The sequence below is a fragment of the Colletes gigas genome, unplaced genomic scaffold, assembly GCF_013123115.1.
Source record: "Colletes gigas isolate AHSC1104 unplaced genomic scaffold, ASM1312311v1 Colletes_gigas_Sc00016, whole genome shotgun sequence".
NCBI classification, from domain to species: domain Eukaryota; kingdom Metazoa; phylum Arthropoda; class Insecta; order Hymenoptera; family Colletidae; genus Colletes; species Colletes gigas.
Window position 1 is genome coordinate 702020 of NW_025106645.1, and position 18601 is coordinate 720620.

The window sequence follows — 18601 nt, forward strand, 5'->3', positions numbered from 1 at the left end:
CTTCACTTAACAATGACTCTCTACAATTTTGAAGAAAAATTCGCAAACATGACAAAGTTCCAGAAGTTTGGATACACGGAAGACTCGTGATATATGTAGCGACAGTTTCAGCATTCGCCAGCAGAGGGCCACGTTCAATCTGTACCTCTCCCACAAGTGCTCGACCGACCACCTGTTCCTATATATAATTCCAAGCAGCCACGAGTCCTATTACTTTCAAAACTCTTCGATTCTTGATGAAACGATGGATTCTATCGTATCCTTGTTCGATCAGAAAATTACTAAACGTTTCGAAGCGATTGCAGCAATTTTAATTCAAGATAAATTTAATCAACCAACCTTTCGTATAATAAAACGTTCGTAAATACAACGGATGTTCCGATAACGGAAGCAGTTCCATCGTACTTGAAACTTTGGGGACGATAACGATTGCAAAGTCTCATTCGTCGTTCGTAACAAGGGTTCGAATTTTAGGCAGATCGCGAGGGATTTTCGTTGGTTATTCGACGCGGATGAGACCCGATTCTCTCTCGTCTATGCATCTAATCCCGCGCCAGCACGAATAGGTAACTGATAGAATCCCCTCATTTATCCAAATCCGACAGATAATCCAATCTGGAATTCAAATAAGCTCAGTTGCGCCGGCTGTTACCGAGAGCCCCGTGGAACAGGCCGATGGTGCCTATCCGCCTGACTCGTCGCGACGTCGAATGTCGGCCCGTCGATGCTGTTTTCGAGCGCCAGAAATCGACGTCCCGTTCGCGAGCCGCCGTCGGGACGACGAACGGTTCGAACGACGCCTGGCGACGTTCCATGCCTCTCTGGACCCCCGTAATAAGTGCCGAAGAATTCGTCCAAATTAAATTCCACGCTGCCTCTTTTTCGTTCGTCGACTACCCCGTCCTCTTCCCTATTCTTTCTTTCGTCTCGCTGCTTCATTTATTTCTCCCTTCCGACGATGTTTTCGTCGTGCCGACCCCGTACTCGATACCGGGCACGGAATTCTCCTGTTCGCGACGCGCGAATTTAATGCGAGGAGTCGCGCGAGAAACCGCGATATCGCGAGGATTCCACGCGGATAAAAATGCGAGAGGAATTTCTAATATTCGATGTTCGATCGCGGTGCATTTCGCGGTTGCCACAGTCGATCGGTATCGGTCAAGCGAATTCAACAGGTGAAAAAATTGGGCGCTCCTCGAACGAAACATTTTCGAAGGGTTGGAGAACACGATGAATTTAAGACCACCGAATATTTATTTTTGAGCCCACTTGCGATACGCATTCGACGTCCGTTGCTTGTTTAGCTCTCTCTAGGTCGAAAACCCTTCTCCAATAATGCACAGTTGCTCAGCCTCGTTCGAAATGACCACCTTTGGTCAGAATAGAATTTCAAACGTTCCAGATATTCGTCGGATTTAAACACTAAAAATCGCGTTCGATGAACAAATATTTTCAAGTGGTTGGATTTTAAATTTGTTTCCAAAACTTTGTACAGTAGTGTCTCGTTGGACTATGGCTTCAGGCAATTTATGAACACTTTAGATATTTCAGCTTTCAGAATACTATCGTAAATATAATCGATGCCCAAGACAGGCGTGAAAGCAGTTTCGTGTCGACCCTGACTCCAACCACCATACGAATCGACGTTTACTAATAGTTTAAACTAACCGGTCGCGGTCCCACGAGAGAATTTAGCGAGAAAATGTTCTGCAAACGACGCAACGACTAGGATTGGAAACGTCCTTGGCTAATGGATCACCGGCGTTTCGAGGATCCGATGAAAACACCTTCAGTTTATCGGACAAATAAATTGTCAGAATTAGATCTCCATGTCGTCGGGAAATTGTGGCCAACTGGTATCGAGACACTCGGGGTCTGTTAGGCTCGGTTCGCGCTGTTCCAGGAAATTTACGAGTCTGCCGGATTGCCTTGTCGAAGATTGCAGCCAATCCTATCGGTTGGGAAAGCTTCGTCCTCTTGTACAGCTCAAGCTTAATTTGTGAGATTTCCCGTTCGCTTTGCGATCCTTCCGCCTTTGGCCTCCTGTGTGGTCTTCCTCGTTCTTCGCCGACGCGCTCTCCGTTCTCGCGCCGTTTTATTTACGCCCACCTCTTCTTAACTGTCGCGAAACGTAACGGTAAACAAGGTGGTGCACCAAACTTAATTACCACCTCGCTTTTCGTCGTTATTATTACACCGAAGTAAATAATGCTTCGGACAAAGTCGAATTGATTACGACAGGGGCACATTTTGATGGTATGTACTAGTTTTCTCGTAGGCTTTGTTCGACATGTAAATAACGAACTGTTAGTCACAGGTCGCGGTGTTGTTTATACTTTACGCGCGGTACATCGCGTTTACACATCGCAATTAAGTGAAGACGCTACAAATTCTAGGGCGGTCACATTTTTTTGTCATATATGAAAATGTCTATTTTGTTAAAATAATGTTATAGGTTCTTATTATTGGAAATACTCTTTTAAATTTTGTAACAAACCTTTGGTGTGACAGTAAAACTTTCAAAAAAGCCCAATAATAGCATCCTTTTTTATTAAAAACATCAGTTTTATAATATTCTACGATATGATATAGGATGGTCACTATATTCTGCCGGTCACTGTACACCTTGATGTTCTTTACAAAAAAGTGTTAAACAATTTATGTTAAAAATCGTTAGTTTAGAAGATATTTTAATTTTAATGTTAAAATTAATTTCAGATTATTAAAAATATAACATTTTACCTATTCGATTCGATTAGATATCGAATAATAATATGAAAGTAAATTAATTCGAGAAGTAATGAATGAAAATACGCGTTCGAAGTAAATTCGTTTGACGAATAGAGATGTGCTTTTTCGATTCAAAATGCGTTTGAATAATTTTCCGATGCGATTCATGAGCTTGCAGAATGTCCCATGGCACAAAGGCGAAATTACGTCGAACACCAGAAGCCTCTTTTCGCGGACATTGCGAACGTGATTGAAAAAAAAACACAAATTACTTTCACGAACGAAAGCCTTGCTCGATCCTGTCGCATCCGTCTCGAAACTACCCTCCCCGTGAACAGGCGTGGGCGCGAACTTGTCGGGTTCCCATGCGGGGCTGCGGTGCTCACGATACCGGCACGTAAGAAGATTTCAGACGGGTTGGTGCTTCCACGAACTTGGAGCATGAAAGGTTGGACGTCAACGGAGTAATAAATTAGATGGGAAATTCGTCCGACAGTGGCATTAGACCTCCATCTCTCTCTCTTTCAACCAGCGAGCATGATACATGACACCGCGTTTAACATCCTACTAATATTTGAAACTGTAAACGATGGGGATTTTGAGTAACGTCGAGAGACGCGACAGCCAAATACGGATATTAACAACTAGACAGCTTTACGAGTTGTCTGATGCGCACCACTCGTCTAAATCATACTCTCAGTTTTTATTCTCCGTTGTATTTTGTCATGAAGAATGCCATAACGCGTGTCGTTCATTTATTCCTCGTATTACGAGCTATAACTTGGAAAAAATTGCTGCAAATCTGAATTAAGCGTGACAACCGGATACAACGAAGAAGAGTTACGCAATCTACTCTTTCGAAATAGCCAGTGAATGAAACAAGCTTGTATCGCGGTGATCAAGAAATATTTAGGGGCACATCGGAAGAGTAGTGTCTTCGTTATCGACACGAACGATATCATGGCACGTGGGAACCATAACTTTGCATCTCAGCGCGGTCCGTTCCAGGGTTTGCTGTTGCGTGGGCGTGTGGGTTCGTTCGTGACTGCCCCGCGGCCGAAAGGACTTTCCCTTTGCACCGGGCTAAGAGAGACGTTAAACGAGATTGCTTATTGAAAGTTACGCAAGAGAGGAAGGGGTATGTTGAACTCGATTTACCGGAGAATCGATCTGACGAACTCGACATGAAAAGAAGTCTTTAGTTATTCTACATAAAATAGTCAATAAGTAATTAAACCATTGGTACCTCTGTGACTTCGCGTATATGGGTATACATTAAACGATAAAATAAAAAGAAGTTTCGAGGAAAGAGGCCCCCTGGACGGGCGCGTCGAGAAAAGTCGGCGTCATTACGCGAAACGCAATAATACGACGGTGCTTCGAGGATGCAAGCGGGGATGAAAAAGGGGAGATGAAAATTACACGGACATAGCGATACGAAGAGGATTATACGCGCTCGTGGTTTCGGCCAGGGAAACGACTGTGAGAGCAAGCAACGCACGTCGATCGAGAGAATCGATCGGAACCGGATCGATCGCGCGTGCATCCCTGCACGGCGCAACCGTAGCGACCCATCGAATTTCGATAATCGTATTACCCCGCGGTGTTTTTTATACTCCGTCACGGTGTTGCAGCACGATCCAAGAGCGACGGAACGCGGACCGGTCGAGCACGGAATTAACAATCATTCAATTATTCTTCGCCGGCTGACGTTCGTCGGCGATCTCTTTTGTCTTGCGCGTCGTCGAGGAACAAATTGTATACTCCAGGATGGGAAAACCGAGGCACGTTTCGGTCAATGAGAATTCCGGGGAGGGGGAAGGGGCCTCCGAACCGTTCGAACGACTACATTATCCCTCCCCTCCCCCTCAACCTCGCGATACTTACGGTTCGACCATCCCTCAACATCTGCTCCACGGAGTTCCGGGGGTAAGGTATCAGCTACGCGATGCACCATTCGCATGCATACCCCATTATGTCTTCCTCCCGTATTATCTTGGCATTGATTAACGACCCTCGACCGTGAACAAGAACTCAGGAAACGATGGGATGCGGAGGGGGTGGAGCGCCCTCTGATAGGACGAAATGGACTCGAACCGAATTTGCAAACAGCCACAGCAGCTGTGTGTCTTCTCTCTCTGCTCGCATCTGTCTATAGACTGTCGTCAAACTTTTGGGATATTCTATGGATTCGTGTTGGAATCTGCAACCTAATGGCCACGCATGCAACCCTTCCGATATACTCGATGACAATTGCGAGGGAAGATGTTGTAGAGAGAATAGTATAGCACAGGAGGAAAGAATGGCAAAGGAGAGGGGAGCGTTTCAGAGATGATGGAGGATACTGAATGGTCGGTCAAGGAATGTATATCCATATAACCACAGACGAGGTATACGAGTAGGCCTTACAACCAATGTTTTTTTCAGCCTATTCTTCTGGAGCTCCAGAGCCCCATTACTATTTTCAACCATTTTCAGCCATTACAAACATAAGAGAAATTGAGACAAGGAAAGAAATTACAGAAATTTTATTGTTCTTTAACGGAATGAAAGCTGTACAGTTCAAAATTGGAGGTCAATCGATTAATTTCATTGAAAATCTAAAATCATTAAATATGGCCTTTAGACTTCGTCAGTCTTAGAATTTCTAAATATATTTCATCAAAATATACGTTGTTTGCATTTTGAAACTTTAAAATCCTCCAATCCGTTCAGGAGTTTTGAGATGTTTTGAACATACGCATGAAATTTCAGTAGAACATTCCTTTCTGATCAGACATATTTTCAGTAATAAATTTTTTTCTCGAAAGTGCATAGGATTTCGGGGATATGTCTATTCACCAAAAATGATTGTAATTGACCCCCGTGACCGAAAATAATTTTTCCAGAACGATTTGAAATTCTTTTCTCCGCCGAAAAATACCCCCTGTCGATTTTTCTTAAAAATTCGTTTATCATTTTTAATAATTTTGTTTGACGCCCTACAGAAAAGTTGTCTAATACTTTTCTGTAGGCACCAAGAGCACTACTTCAGGAAAAAAGTTTCGTTGAAATATATTCACTATTGTAGGAGCTATGGTCGTTTGAAAATTGGACCATTTTTATGGGGCTCTTCACACTTTACGGGGTCAAGGAACAACTTTTTGGAATTTCTTATAATTTATACATATTCTACACCAAAATACGCGTTGTTTGCATTTTGAAACTTTAAAATCCTCCAATCCGTTCAGGAGTTATGACATTTTAAAGATTCGCATGAAATTTCAGGAAAAAATGTCACATATGGTCAGCCATTACATTTTCGGTACGGAATTTCTTTCTCGAAAGTGCGTAGTATTTCGAGGGTATGTGTATTGACCAAAAACGATTGTAATGGACCACTGCAACCAAACATAATTTTTTTAGAATGATTTGAAATTTTTCAATTTCGGTCAGTATGGGAGTGGGATTGAAACTTATGTGAGACTTATATATGTCCTAAATTAAACCAGAGAAGCATTTCTGGTCTCAAATTAGATTTTCGGTAGTGAATTTTTTTCTCGAATATAGTTAGGATTTCGATGGTATGTCTATTCACCAAAAATGATTATAATTGATCTCTGAAAACAGAAATAATTTTTTCAGAACGATTTGAAATTTTTTAACTAACATTTGTAACTTTGTCATCTTTGCGAATTTTACTTCAATATTTTAGAGAGTTATTCTTCAGACCCCAAACATTAAAACCAGACGAAAGAAATGTCATTTTATTTTTCCTACATTAGAATATATAGGGTGGCAATGTGTTGACGTTATATTACTACTAGTCCCATTTATTTCAACTAATATTGCAGAAAAGATTTAAAAAGATCAACGAAGAAAACGACTGTTCGAATGGTCAATCGAGATATGTAGGAACAGACGGACGGTTAAGTACTTGTGAGAAAGACAACAACGTAGCCCTCTGGTGGCGTGTGCAGTAAAACTCGTCACATAACCTTTTCGCTTGTATCGTCAATTTAAAGTAGGTTATCGTACAAGCTTTAGGAAGATTAAACGAGACCCACCGACCAACCGAAACTTGAGAAAGGGATTTTGATTTTACTATTGGCTTTGTTGATCGTGTATGAATATTCAATAATTGTTTCCGACAGTTTGGTTAAAATACAGCTTGTTCTGCGGCGCCCAACCCTCAAAGCTTACATTTGAACCCTTTGACTTTGCCTCGTTTCAAACTAAAAGCACTGGTGCTATAGGGAACTAGACAGTTCCTATTCTAATGCAGAGTTATTTAGCGTTCTGGCGCTTGTGAAACGTTTCGAGCATTTGGGTGTTGACACTATTTCGATACTGCAGCCATACAGAAATGAATTTAATAGAATGCAATTATTGTATATTAATAATACTGGCGATCCGTTATTCCGAGCTATGAATTCTCGACGTGCAGGGAGCACAGCTTTGAGATAGCGGAGTATTTATGCCAGTAACGTCGGAGGAAAGTCATATTCCCTGATTGATCTTTCCTCGAGTACTTTCTACGGCCCTCGAGGCTCCTTTAAAACGGCACCAAGGAACCAGAAGTGTTATATAACAGATTTCCACTGCACGAAAGAGGGCCATAACGCGTCAGAATGATACATGCGGTCCTAGCAGCGCTACACGATTCTCGACACGGGTGCAAGAGAGCAGACTGGAAGCGTTAATATTCAATGCGGTGAGTTTATTGGGGAAAGGTCGCTCGTATAATTTGACTTTACCAGGTCTGAATAATCGATACACCCGGCACCCCCGCGCACCCCATATCCGGAAACAGAGGCGAGGCTGATCGGGAGTTTAAATTGGGTGGAAATTATTCGCCTCTTCTACCGCGGCGGAGGTCGAGGGGCGTGCACACGCGTCGTGGCCAGCCGCGACAGTGTGTATGCACCTTTAGGTACAGAACAAATACCTCGTACACGGGCAAGTGGATTACCGGCTCAAAGGACGCGTGTACATTGCGAGCGAGAACATGCTTGTCAGTGTCTAACGCGCGAGACGAATATTTACGATCTGTCTTCTTGTCCGGACGAACGAATTTATTAAACGCCCCCTCCTTTACTGCGATTCGACGTGGATTTCGAGCAATCTCAGATTTCTTTCGCGCGTTCCGCCTCGTTGCAATTGTTGGCGACTCGGATAAGGCCAACAACTTCTTTTTCCTTGATTACGTTCGTCGATGGACAAAAGCTAAGTGAAATTTTATGGGCAACCAGTGGGGTAAACAGTGATTGATCCACCCTTAATTGGTGTACGATATTTTACTGTTACACTAATGGTAGTATAGGTGAATTTTCATCCACACACTATAATTTTAGTATTGGAAATAAAATGAAAATTATATTCTCTTTGAAACACAAGTTCATCTGAAAATTAAATTCAATAAAATTTAACGGTACATCATAAAGATAAAGCGAGAGTCAATTTTCATTCGCGGTAACCATTAAGGATTAAGAAAGGATGCCACTTAAATTATGAAATATTAATTTTAATTTAGCAAACTTGAAAATAAAATATAGTATAATTTAACTGAAAAAACGATACATCATAGAGATAAAGCAAATGTCAATTTTCATTCATGGTACCCATTAAAGATTGAGAAAGGATGTCACTTAAATTATGAAATATTAATTTTAATTTAGTAAACTTGAAAATAAAATACAGTAAAATTTAGTCAATTTTCACCCATGGTACCCATTAAAGTTTGAGGTACAGTGCCACTTAAATCATGAAATGTTAATTTTAATTTAGTATATTTGAAAATAAAATCAACATAAACATTTCTAAAAAAGTATAATAGTCACTGGTAGGTGGCCAACAACTATTTACTTCTAATTGATATGAAAACTTACGACCAAAAATAGATGAGGATCGATTATTATCAAAAGGCAGACTTAGAGAACGGAGATACTGTACAGAATTATAGCGAACAATAGTAGTTTAACTGTTTTCTCTATAAATTTGATTTTAATTTTGATTCTAGGATGCTTAAAAATTTTTCAAAATAAACGCCCACATATAGATACGATTCGCAGCATATTTTGGTCGCCGATTTTTATCCCGAGCCGATTCGTTTGTATCGCATTTAATTCGAAATACAGTACGTTGTTATTACCAACGAATGAATTTACGCGCGCCGCATGATTTTTATCCCTCAATAAATGATAATAATTTTTTAACGGGAAGTTCGGTCAATTTTTTACAACAGGAAACACGGTATTCTTTCATTGTTAAACGCAATACACGGGACAGGATCGTTTACCAGAAATATTCGCGAAGCGCGTAGCAACGTCATAGGACGGGATCCGGGAAAAATATCGTACAGTCGTCCCTGGGTGACATTTTTCAGGATTCGTGCTAAATTAGAGGACGCCGCGCTAAAGCACGGAACGATGTAAAGGGAATGCGTAATACGTGTATCGAAAATACTCCTGCGCTCGTTACATGCATTGGAAAATAACGTTTCCCGTGCATTCGCAGCGATAAATTGACGTCGCCGGGCGAAACGAACGCGTTCCCCGAGCGTTATTATGCGACGATAAACTCGTACGTAGTGTGTTCTCGAACGCGACCGGAAATACGCAGTATATCCGATAAATCACCGGATTGAATTTCTGTTACCGATGCTGTAAGCGTTATTTTACATCGATAATCTTACGTACAAACCGTCTACAGTAATAATTCTTAAAGTGAACTCCAGACGCGATTCAAAATTTATGCAATCGTGTGATACATTGTACATAGAAACTGCAGACTTTCCTATCGAATCGTCCTTCGTGTTGTTATACGTTTACGAATTGAATATACAGTAATGATTCGTAAAATGAACACTAGACGCGATTCAACGTTTATGCAATGTACACCAATTGTAGACTTCAACATTTAATCGTCCCCTTTGTTATTACACGTTTATGAATCGAAGTGTAGACAGTGCAAGATTCTTAAAATGAACGTGATTCGTAAGTTGAGCATTTCTATCCTTCCCAACTGGAGGAATCCTCCTTGCAGTTAGTGAAGCATCAAAGATAACAGGCTCCTGTACGAAAAATGGCCATGGCAACCCCGGAGCGATGCTCATTTTAAGAATCATTACTGTACCGTTAAAGTTTCGAAAATCCGAACCAACACATTCGAAAGCTATTAATATTTCAATGCACTTTGGCCGGAGTTCGTCGCGAAAACGCGACGCAGCGAAGAGCAAATATTAAATCCTTTCCTAAGCTTGGTAAAACAATCGCCCAAACGATTCGAACGTCGAGGGAAGTTTACGGCGATAATTATATGTCCCGGGCGCTTCAATGGCGACCGAGGGGATTTCAACGACAACGAACACGCACTGAAAGTGCGTGAACTCGTCGCCATCGATTCCATACGCGATACAAACGCATGATTTGTGTCGTTGAGTTCGATCGAACATATAGGAAAAATTAAACAGATGGGTTTTATGAATTTTAAAAGGTCCACGCAATCCTCGTTTCGTTCATCGATATAAATTACATATTAGGTTGGGGAAAAAGAAATCCATTATTTTTGCGTGAACTTCAAGACTTTATTTAACATGTTTCGGATTTTCCGATTTGGGTCAAATATGCGCCGTTTTATTCTATAATTTATTGCCATTTTAAAGGTAGCTTTATAATGCCTCTCTCATAGAAATCTTGGTCCTTATTGGCGAAAAACTCTAGTAACCGATTTTCACAATATTCTCTTGATGCCAATTTCTTATCACTCAGGTAGTTTTGCAATGCGAGAAAAAGATGGTAATCACTTGATGCCAGGTCCGGACTATATGGTGGATGCATTAAAACTTCTCAACCAAGCTCCCGGAGTTTCTGGCGAGTCACTACAGACGCGTGTGGCCTAGCGTTGTCCTGCTGGAACACAACACCTCTTCTGTTGGCCAATTCTGGCCGTTTCTGGTCAATCGCTAGCTTCAAACGGTCCAGTTGTTGACAGTAGAGATTGGAATTTAGTGTTGGGCCATATGGAAGGAACTCATAATAAATGATTCCTTTCCAGTCCCACCAAATGCATAGCAGAACCTTCCTGGCCGTTAGTCCTGGTTTGGCCACCGTTTGAGCTGCTTCACCGCGCTTTGACCACGATCGTTTTCGCACAATATTGTCATATGTGACCCATTTTTCATCCCCAGTCACCATCCGTTTAAGAAATGGGTCGATTTCATTCCGTTTGACTAAGGCTTCGCAGATGGAAATTCAATCCATCATGTTTTTTGGTGTTAATTGGTGTAGCACCCAAACATCGAGCTTCTTTTTGAATCCAGCTTTGTGCAAATGGTTTAAAACTGTTTTATGGTCGATCTTTAGCTCCTGGGTAATGCTACAACTACTAACATGTCAGTCAACTTCGATTATTTCTGTAATTTTATCGACATTTTCGACGACGGACCTGCCTGTGCGAGGTGCATCTTTAGCATCAAAAATACCACCATAAACATTATTTAAAATTTCAGCCGCCTGGCTTGCATTTTCGCCTTTATCAACGAAAAACTATAAAATGTACTGAATTTTCTTTTTCTTGACTTCCATTTTTAACACCCTGTAACTCACAACTGAATAGACCAAATAAAAAACAACAAAAGAAATTTTTTAGTGTGAAATGTCACCTTGCAAAGAGCATAAATCTAAAATTGTTTGATCGATACTTTACGAGATATCGATCACTACAGACATCTACCGACAAAATAATGGATTTCTTTTTCCCCAACCTAATATTTACTCTCTTTAATATTGGAGAGTAATATTTGCGCGGTTCCTTGAAAAAATTGTATAAATATTATCTACTCACATTGAAGATTATTGTACGATAGAGACTGGCGTCGTATCCTCCCTTGGATCGTCGGTTTTCTTCTGCTGCACAATCGACACCACATGTTGACTTGCACGTACGACCATAGCTTCAGGAACAGAATGGCGTACAGCATGCACACGTACATGGCGCCGACTGGAACAACGGGGAATTAATTATATGTATAACGTTGCAAACTATTGTGGCAGCCTGTCTTCGAACGTAACGTCTGTATCCTCCCTGTCGTGATACAAAGCCAAAATGCAAGTTCGCGCTAATCTCGTGAAGGTATGCCCGCTTTGATCAGGAACGGGGGATACTAATGGCGCCGGTGTTCATTGTCGAAAGCATCGAATCGATCCCGGTCGTGGTAATATTTAAGTAGTTTCGATAAAACTCGCAATAACAGCCTCCGAACACAAACAACTCGTACAAAATTTCCTCGTTCAAACATCAGGCTCGCAATTTATAATTAAATTATAAGTTTCAAATTTCTATATTATATTTTCTCTTCTACACTAGGGTTCTCACTCGTATAATGAGTAAATAAAATTTAAAAAATAACGATTTTTGGTCAACTTTTTCAGAGACTTTCGATTGAAAAAATATAAAAACGAAAAAAAGGAATATTTTCTAAATCAAGTTTTCTATTTATATTTTAATAAATTTACAAAATACGATTGTGTTTTGATGCCTAACCGAGTAATAGACCGAGTAAACGCGCGATCGACGCGGGCGAAGAAATAATAAAGGGCGGTAATCGCGCGCGCGTATCGTATATATTCCGCGAGAATTTAATTAAACAAATTCTGAAAAGCCTCTATTCGTTATCTCCGCGCGTGCAGAGCTCCTTCCGGGTTAATGAAACAGAGTAGAAAGAACGGACGAAAGAAAAGAGTGCTCGGGAAACCAGGCGGCGGTCCGGGCAAGTATATTTTAATCATCGCAATTTCGCACGCCTCCGGGAACGTGACATCGGATACGTACGGATAAATAAAACAGACTTTACGCTGGACGTACGTGTCCGAACGAGGCAATTAAAGGGTTTATAAAACACGATATTACGCATTCGTGCGCGCTGCCAGTTTCATCCCGCCGCGGTGAATTTATCTTTTTCGCGACCGCCGGCGGGTTCGTAATGATTAAAGGTTCAAAGCGCTCCTCGCTGTTTCTCTCCCGTTGACCGAAACATTCATGCGGAACGCGCTTCTTTTTCTGGGCACGTTTCATCAGCGCCGCTGTGTTTAATTATCGCCGTGATATTTGCATTGCGATCGCGCGAATGCCAGTTATGATCATAAACTACCAGCTTAATCGCGGAGAATTTGCACGCTGGTGCGCAATGTGGCCATCGAATTAGGGTTGTTGAAAAACGGCTGAAAAATAGTCGAATAGAAAATTTCATGATGGCGTTAATATTCGTCGAAACATAAATCTACTTCTTGTTTCTTAGGTCGATTTTATTTCAGTCGATGTCTAAGGAATGAAACTCCCCCTTGAAGAATTTTGATTATATTATAAATATAAGCTACCAGCTTATCGAGGAGTATTTGCAGACTGGTACCTTAACGTGGCCATCGAATTAGGGTTGTTGGAAAACGGCTGAAAAATTGTCGAATAGAAAATTTCAGGATGGCGTTAATATTCGTCGAAACATAAATCTACTTCTTGTTTCTTAGGTCGATTTTATTTCAGTCGATGTCTAAGGAATGAAACACCCCCTTGAAGAATTTTGATTATATTATAAATATAAGCTACCAGCTTATCGAGGAGTATTTGCAGACTGGTACCTTAACGTGGCCATCGAATTAGGGTTGTTGGAAAACGGCTGAAAAATTGTCGAATAGTAAGTTTCATGATGTCTTTAATATTCGTCGAAAAGTAAATCTACTTTTTATTTCAATCGGTGTGTAAGGGATGAAACTCCCTCTCGAAGAAGATAATATTAGCAATTGTTGATAACATCGAAAAGTATGATTATTTCTCTTCAAAATAAGCGCAATTGAAAAAACACGTATTTGACAATGTTGGATGTTTAAAATGGAACTTGAATTATCACTTTTCTAAGTGCAACGTTTTGTCATGAATATTTTCAGGTATTCACATTATTACTAAATTTGCTGTTGACCGTAGGAAGTTGGGAGAAGGTATTTTACATTGATTTCTATTCTTCAGCGATCGATGAAAACAATGCAAATATTCGTTAAACCCTTTGTTACAGGATGATTGTCAGGATAAAAATTTTGCTCGTCTCCGACTTTTCACCCACGCATTTGTTTCGAACAGAGAAAACGCGGGCAACCTGTCAAGGGCACAATAAAGTATCAACGGCTGTCGATGCAGATAGATCCCATCGACAGTGAGAAGACTGACAAAGGATTGGACGCCATTCCCATTAGTCGAAATGCGTCCCATGTCACAGGCAAAACTGGCAAACGTTGTTGCAGAACTTTCCCGTTATTAGTTTAAAACGCATCAATTTGTCGTGCTTTTGATAGTCAGAACTTCTAAGCGAAAGTTACTAACGTTGTTGCTGACTCTCGCTATATCAATTTAGGACGCGGCAAATTTTCTCGCTGGAAATAGTCCAACCTTTCGTCCAAAAATTTTCGAACCTCGTTGAAAAAAGGATTTGTGTTCAGTTTTTGCAGATGAAACTTGGATTCTGGAACTTAATTTTGTTTCTAAAATTACGAATAGCAAAAAGACTCTCTGAGCTATTCTTATTTGAAAATTAATTTTGTGCTAATATTATTCGACGATCTTAAGATTTATCTATAATCAGCTTCAGGAATGGTGCTCGTTAAATAAATTGCCTCTCTAGATAAATGTCATATTGTCAGATAAGAAAAATAATTTATAACTATACTCCAAATGATATTTTACTAACTGAATCGTGTTAAAGACATTGGTAATACTTTCTCTTCTAATTTATCTTTCAAAGACCATTATGAAAAAATTATTTCATATAGCCTCAGCTCTCTGGGGCTCGTTCATAGAGCTTCCAAATTCTTCAACGACACAGATATACTCAAAGTTCTGTATTGTGCTCTGACGAGACAATAATTTTCATTTCGTTTTCCTTACATATTACTTCTTTTCGTAGTAAAGGGTTCTACCGTGAATAAATAAATAATATTTCCTATAACACGGTTGCTACGACCGGAGCTATAGTCTGTTGCAGCCCAAAATATTACTAAAGGGGTGGAATCCCTGTAACGATTAAAGGTTCAAAGCGTTCCAGGCTGTTTCCCTCCGTTTTGATCGAAACGTCCGCGCAGACACGCTTCTTTTCCCGGCCAGGTTTCATCAGCCTGTGTTTAATTATCGCCACGGTATTTGCATCGCGATCTTGGGAATGTCAGTTATTATTATGCGGTGCCAGTAACGGCTGCCAGCTAACGGCGGAGACTACAGAGACGATGACGAAGCCGAGCTCGGCATAATCCTCATATTTTCCGATATTTCCATCGAACCTGACCGACTTCTTCGGCCTGGATTGTTCCGTATCTTAATTAAATCGTGCCTGCTACCTGGTTATCCCGATTCCAGCGTGTCGAGATTCCGTAAGTCGAAGAGGCCAACAAAATGCGACTTAACCGTTCCAAATTACCAAACTCGGTTCTGATTTGTGTTTATAAATACTTTTAATGTCTATCATCTTACAGATCTCGTTATGAATAGTATCTATCTGTCTATTTCTCCTCCAAGATTATCCACAGTTCGTGATCTTGGCATAATATTCACATCTACGCATCTAATAAACGCTCGTCGAGTTATTTTAAACGTACCAAAAGATCCTGAAATAATTAAAAAATTATATTTATTCGATCGTTTTGTCTAAACAACAGCAAGATTAGCAAGGAGTCGCTGCTGGAGCATCAACGTCAACCGGATGGTTAATTAATTAGGATAACGCGTCATACGGTTCTGCGGTTTATCCTGACGAAGAGCGTTAAACTCTCTTGAACAGCTGGACGACCCAGTTGTCGAATGAAATATCGAATTCGTTCCAGCTTCAGGAGCGACAGGCACTTCGACGAGCATGTAACACGGCGACAGGAAATTTTACAGAAGCGCACACGATTTTAATGGTTTTCCTTTCTTCTTCTTTTTTTTCTTTTTTTAGATCGAACGAAGTGGAACTTCCGGACACAAGAACAATAGCGAACGAGGCCGAGCGGTGCGTGCCACGAATAAACGTAATTTCAATGGAACGAGACTGTTGCAGCACTCTTTCCATTCGAGTTGATCTTACTCAGCCTATCAGTGCCGGAGGTTTTTAAACGAAATGGGAACACAACAGTTCCGGTACTCTTTCAAATCATCTACCACGAGAAAGTATAACGCGGCGAGTTTCCGAAAGGAGTATCGCCGTGGCTGGTTCATAACGTTTAAAGTTTTCCGTGGAGAAGAAGCGTTCTTCTCGCGAGTTTCAGACGGGGGAACTTTAATTGTTGCCGCAGAAAGTACGGAATGGACGCTGACTGATTCTTACCGCGATACGAAGCGAATCTGGAAACTGGGACACGCTGTGGATATTTTTTTTCTAAACGAAGATAATAATACAAATTTCAATCCGATCAAACTCTGCGACCGTAGATTTCTCGCGTAATGATTATCGAGTTTAAGACGTGCGCGTTTAATTTTGGCTGATCGACTTTCTCCGTGACATCACCGGGGCGACCGTAAATTTCATTTCGACCCCTCGCGGTCAACCGAACGTCCATAAAATATGCCAGTGTCGCTTTAACGGGCCTGCGTTTAAATTATTCGAAAGAATATAATTAATGCATCGAATTTGGTTCCGTTGCAGTTTGCCAACCCGCAGATGATGCCGCGATAATGGGAAAGCGAGAAAGCTTGTAGCAAGTATGACCGGCCGATATTATCGTGCGTTAATGGCTACGATGTACAACGGCCCCACGAAAGGGCCACGATATTTCCACGAAATATGCGCAAATGCGTGGATCCAACCCCTTCAGAGCCCTGGCTGGTCGAACAAGCTTCCAAAAAGCCGACATTATCATTTTCGTCGCAATAACGAATTCCAATTATCCTTTTGGTCCTTCTGGGTTCTTCGTGCAAGAAATATTTTTTTTTAAAACAAACTTAACTACGTTATTTGTAACAGTTGCTCATTTACACACAAGGAGGAGTTGCTCCTCTTTCGTATAGGATGTTTATTTATTGTTTAGTACACGGGATATATTTGAGAATTGTATGCCAAAGGAAGCAATGACCTTTTTGTTAATGCTGTTTTTCAATGTCTACATTGTACGATACAAAGGTTTCCTACATCGATAGATTATATTTACACATTTAACAATTGCTATTGGTTTCTCAAGAAGATTAAGGTTGGCATTTTAGCGTGAATTATTGTTAAACTTTCTTAGGGAATTTTTTGCAAACAAACTACAACACCTGTCGCAGTCTAATTTACAAGGTTTGTTTATACATGTTTCAGTGACATTTTACAATTTTTTGGACAACAAAAAGTTAAAATAAAGATCGTCTTTGTTTGTTTGAGACGAAGAAACACAAAAGATTCTTAATAGGTACAGCCCGTGAAAACATGTGTTTTACCAATAAAAAAAAATGTTTTCACCGACTCGATCGCAATACTTTGCTTCTTCACAGGTCTGGAAACAAAGACGAAGGAAGTAGACGATTCGAGCAAGTCATGAAATCTAATGGGCTGGGTCCGGACGTTTGACATGCCTGGTTTATACGAGGGGCATGGTTGGTAGAAATTATACGGCAACCTAATACTTTCTCGCGTGCTCGAAAACCTGGATGAGGTGCTAATTAGTAGAGATTCTCAGCATCCCGCGGAGACCACGTGTTTAAGTACTTCGTGCAAGAATTGCTCGGCGCTCGTTTCCTTTGACGAGAAAACGAGACTTGCGTGGCTCGTTTACGGTATCGAGCAAACCTTAAACGACACAAAATTGAAACTCTTCAATTTCCTTACTCTTTACTTTTTAGACGTATCTAGATTTAACGAATACAATGATCTCTCGATATTGTTACGAAGTTCTAGAACTGTTTCGTCGAGACGAGCGTCCACTTTATCTAAAACTAAGAATCGAATCATCGAAAGAGCAAAAATAAAGTTTTTATATTTTCCAATTTATTACTATGAAATTATTTTAATCGCGTTGTTGAGCTTTCTCCAGTGATACCAAACAAGGCCATATACTAAGGGGTAAGAATTAAAAAAAGAATACAAAATAAATTATGTATTTTTTATGATAGCAATGTTAGTAAAGTGAGAAATATCAATAAAAGTAAGAAAAAGTAATATTATAATGCAAATATAAAAAAATGATTATATATAAAAGTTACATAACATTACTTCTGATAATAGTTATTTATTAAAACCTTGAAAGAAACTCTTGAGAACAGGAAACGTAAGAAATGAAATGAAGAAATTTACACAATAATGAATAGATATCACGCGAGCCTGGTCATTAAATGTTCATTCCAAGTTTAAAAATGAGAAAGAAGTGCATAAGGATGTTGAACTTGATTGAAAATGAATGTGTTAAAAGGCATTATTAACAAATCGACCTTCCTATTTTCAGCTTAAAAAAAACTATATATCGTAGTTTAATTTCCGAGTGATTTTAGAACCTGAAGTATAAACGAACGTTGACCATTTTTATAGTACCTCCCTCGATAACGAGGGGTTAAAAATTTTCTAACGAATTTGATTAGTTTGTTCCATTCCCTTTACACGGTATTAATTACGTTGTTCTTCCGGTGTAACATATTTTCAAAAAAAATTACTTTTCTTCCATAGAAACTAAAAATTCACGAAAATCAAGTTAAATTCGGACAGATAAATATTAATTTTCTGGGGTGATTTGCATCGTCACACCTCCGCATGATTAATCTGTCTTCGTAGGTAAGGAAATGTATTTGCACGATCGGGGGCAGATTAACATTCTCGTTTCGTTTTATCCCGAGGATCTATCAGCCGCTAACGGCGTCCAGGAAGGAAATTCCGAAAGAAACTGGAAAAGAACACGCGGTCCGTTCGCGT

At 40.2% G+C, this 18601-nt stretch overlaps 1 protein-coding gene across 2 annotated transcripts in view; it reads right to left on the minus strand.

Annotated features, from left to right (window-relative positions):
• The window catches only part of LOC122400133 (diacylglycerol O-acyltransferase 1), a 141877-nt gene that overhangs the window by 44721 nt on the left and 78555 nt on the right, over positions 1-18601 (minus strand). For both annotated transcript variants that reach the window (XM_043401401.1, XM_043401402.1), the window contains exon 6: positions 11554-11709. In XM_043401401.1, the coding sequence (XP_043257336.1) occupies positions 11554-11709 (156 nt within the window). The remainder of the gene's footprint in view (positions 1-11553; positions 11710-18601) is intronic.